This window comes from Arachis ipaensis, chromosome B04, assembly GCF_000816755.2.
Source record: "Arachis ipaensis cultivar K30076 chromosome B04, Araip1.1, whole genome shotgun sequence".
NCBI lineage: Eukaryota > Viridiplantae > Streptophyta > Magnoliopsida > Fabales > Fabaceae > Arachis > Arachis ipaensis.
This window is the reverse complement of record NC_029788.2, coordinates 130,554,048-130,557,025: the sequence shown is the minus strand read 5'-3', so window position 1 is coordinate 130,557,025 and position 2,978 is coordinate 130,554,048. Positions and strand designations below refer to the sequence as shown.

At 25.7% G+C, this 2,978-nt stretch overlaps 1 protein-coding gene across 3 annotated transcripts in view; it reads right to left on the bottom strand.

Moving 5' to 3' along the window:
* LOC107635530 (formin-like protein 5) overlaps nucleotides 1-1,346 on the bottom strand; it is a 14,594-nt gene extending 13,248 nt beyond the window's left edge. Inside the window, exons 1-2 of one of the 3 annotated variants that reach the window (XM_021122143.1) lie at nucleotides 1,150-1,346; nucleotides 70-465 (exon numbers count right to left, since the gene is read on the bottom strand). In XM_021122143.1, coding sequence (XP_020977802.1) covers nucleotides 182-465; nucleotides 1,150-1,246 — 381 coding nt within the window. In that variant the 5' untranslated portion in view covers nucleotides 1,247-1,346 and the 3' untranslated portion in view covers nucleotides 70-181. Of the gene's footprint in view, nucleotides 1-69; nucleotides 466-1,149 lie in introns of those variants that run through there. The other 2 variants (XM_021122144.1, XM_016339021.2) reach the window with 2 other exon arrangements.

Below are 2,978 nucleotides of genomic sequence, written 5' to 3'. Positions count from 1 at the left end.
AGATATATAATTTTAAAAATTTGATTAAATTATTATCTAATAATTATCAACTTTTAATATTATATAAAAATAACTGTACCTGAATTTTCACTTTGGATATATATATATATTAAACGGAAACAGAGTTAATTTAATATGAATTATTGTTTGTTCTTAGACGACCTCAATTATTAATGAAGGCTTAATTATTAGGTGGCGAGCAACGACGCGTGTATGGATTATTAATGCATCCTCTATATGGAGTATTGGCCGTAGGATTAGGAGGTGTTGTTCCGTAAACATTGCGATTAGCAACAGAGGCAACAGGATTAGGAGGTGGTGGATGATATGCTCCTCCTCTTCCATATGGATTATTTCCAAAAGCAGGTGCTCCTCGACTAGATCCAATAGGAGTATTGGGACGAGGAGGTGGAGGTGGAGGTGAAGGTTCTTTTCCAGGTCTTGCTCCTCGATTATATGGATCACCTGCATTGAGTTTGTCATTCACAATTTCTTTATTTTGACAAATTTATTTTTAAGGAAACAAAATTGACAAATCGTTTTCTTATTTATATTTTAGAGAAAGCCGATCAGTATTTAACCAACAAAAAAGTGAGTAATTTCACATCATTAGATATAATCTCGTACCATTAAAAATACTAATTAATGACTATAAATTACAAAACCTATTGTCCCTAATATTCTTCTATATTTTATATCAATATTGTATTAGCCAAAATAATTATTTTTTATCTTTTAAAAGTTTAAATAATTTAATATATTTTTTATCAATATTTTTTTAAGAATTAATTTAGCCACAGAAAAAATTGATCAGCACCCATTTGATATTTCACTCAAATAGCAAATATAACATATATCAAGTTTATCATCATTGTTGTTGTATCCTTGCTTTTGGCTTCTGTAATCTTCCTTCCCTTCTCAATATAAAAATTAGCCTTCATCTTATGACTATTAGGAAATATTAAAGATTAGAATTCAATTTTCCTTTTAATTTATTTGCATGCATGGGTTTAGTTTATAGTCTTACAATAAGGTGTATGTAGTAGTAAGGGTTATGCAAGTAAATTATATGTCTTACTAACTAATTATTAATAGCCACATATATAATGTCATACTTAGTATACTAATTTAAGGAATACTCTATCTTACCTTTGATTGGTTGAACTTCTCGAGCTGCTAGAGTAGTTGAAGAGAGTAGGAAGGGCATGGAAGCCAAAAGTAAGAATGCAATATAAATGGCCTTCATGCTGTGATTATAATGAAACTACTATACTATAGTGTATATGTTGTTATATATGTTTTTTCTTTTTTTCTTTTTTTCTTTTTTTCATGGCTATATGTCCCAAGCTGTTGTGTATTTATATTGCCCCAATACCGTGTATGGAGGGGAGGGAAGGGATTTCAAATTTTCAATTACGCATATAGATGTTAAAGTCTAAAATAGACTTAATAAATATATTAATAAGAGTCATGTTAACAAATGTCCGAAAATTACTGATTAGTTAAAATGTTAATTAACAAAAAATGTTTTTATAAAAAAAAACTAATAGTTACGTTTTGAACTTAATTTTAATATGTTTATTAATAAATAAAAGATAAAGATTATTTTTTGTCTCTTAAGTTTGGCAAAAATTTTAAAAATATCTTTAAGTTTTATTTTGTTTTAATTTTGTCCCAAAAATTTTCGATTTATATTAAATATATCTCTCGCAACTAATTTTTCAAAAAATTAGGATCAATTTAATAATAATTTTATAAGAACAACCTTCAATACAAACAAATTAAGTATAATTTTCATGCATTATTGTTGGATTGGTCTTAAATTTTTTAAAAATTTAATTGTCGATGGCAACATATTTGATACAAATTAAAACAAAATAAAACTTATGAATATTCTTAAAATTTTTTTCAAACTTAAGAAATAAAAAATATACTTTACCCATAAATAAAAAATTCTACTAATAGCAATTTTAATTAATATTCTAATTAGAGTAATTATTACAAAAAAAATCATAAATTAATGGGAAGACTTGGTCAGTGGATTATGATGGGTTAATTAATATGATAATTTAAATATTTATCGATGTAGAATCGTTGAGTAATAGGAGCTACCGAGCTACCATATTATTCTATGTCATAGGAATAAAATATTTGCTGGTAAAAAGACCTAAAATCTTATTTGATTCAAATATAAATAAAATTGAATTTCTGATAATATAGAGAGAGGGAAAGTATAAAATCTAACTTTTAGTTATTATATTTATATATGAGAAAGTATAATAAATTAGTTTTTAGTTAGCCAACTTTAAGATTTAAATTTATAGTTTAAAATTAAACATTTATAATCTAAAATTTAAGACAATATAATTTTTAAAAAATTTAATTTGTTGATGTTGCGGCAGAAAAGAGTATATATAGTTTGGGTAATGTAATGTTAATAGAAATTTAGTGTACAAAATTAATATTAATTGATCGTCACACTTGCCGTTGACTAGAAAAATGACAAAGCCGAAGACTATACTTTAACATTAGCATCTATCAACTCTATATATAAACATATATCAATTAACAAAATTTATTACTATTATTCAGGTAATCTAGAGGGACTACAAGTAGTCAAAATTTTCCCTTTATAAAATCTAGTGATTGCTTTGTTCACCATTTATAATTATTTCATAGACGAATTCAAAGGTTTATTTTCTTGTCCCTTATTACCTTCACTTGACTAAACCTAAGATTGTATTATGCGTATGAAACCGTTCATGACCAATGTATACATATAATTTTTAGGAGTGATAGGGTCAGTAAATTTTGTATTTTGTAATTATTATTTAGCTATTAATAATATTTTTAATGGTATGAAATTACATCCAATAGTGAGAGACCATTCATTTTTTTTTATGACTAAGTACTGATCAGATTATTAAAAAACTGCTGACCCCTAAACTTTTTCTATAAATTTTCTGCGTCAAGCTTAA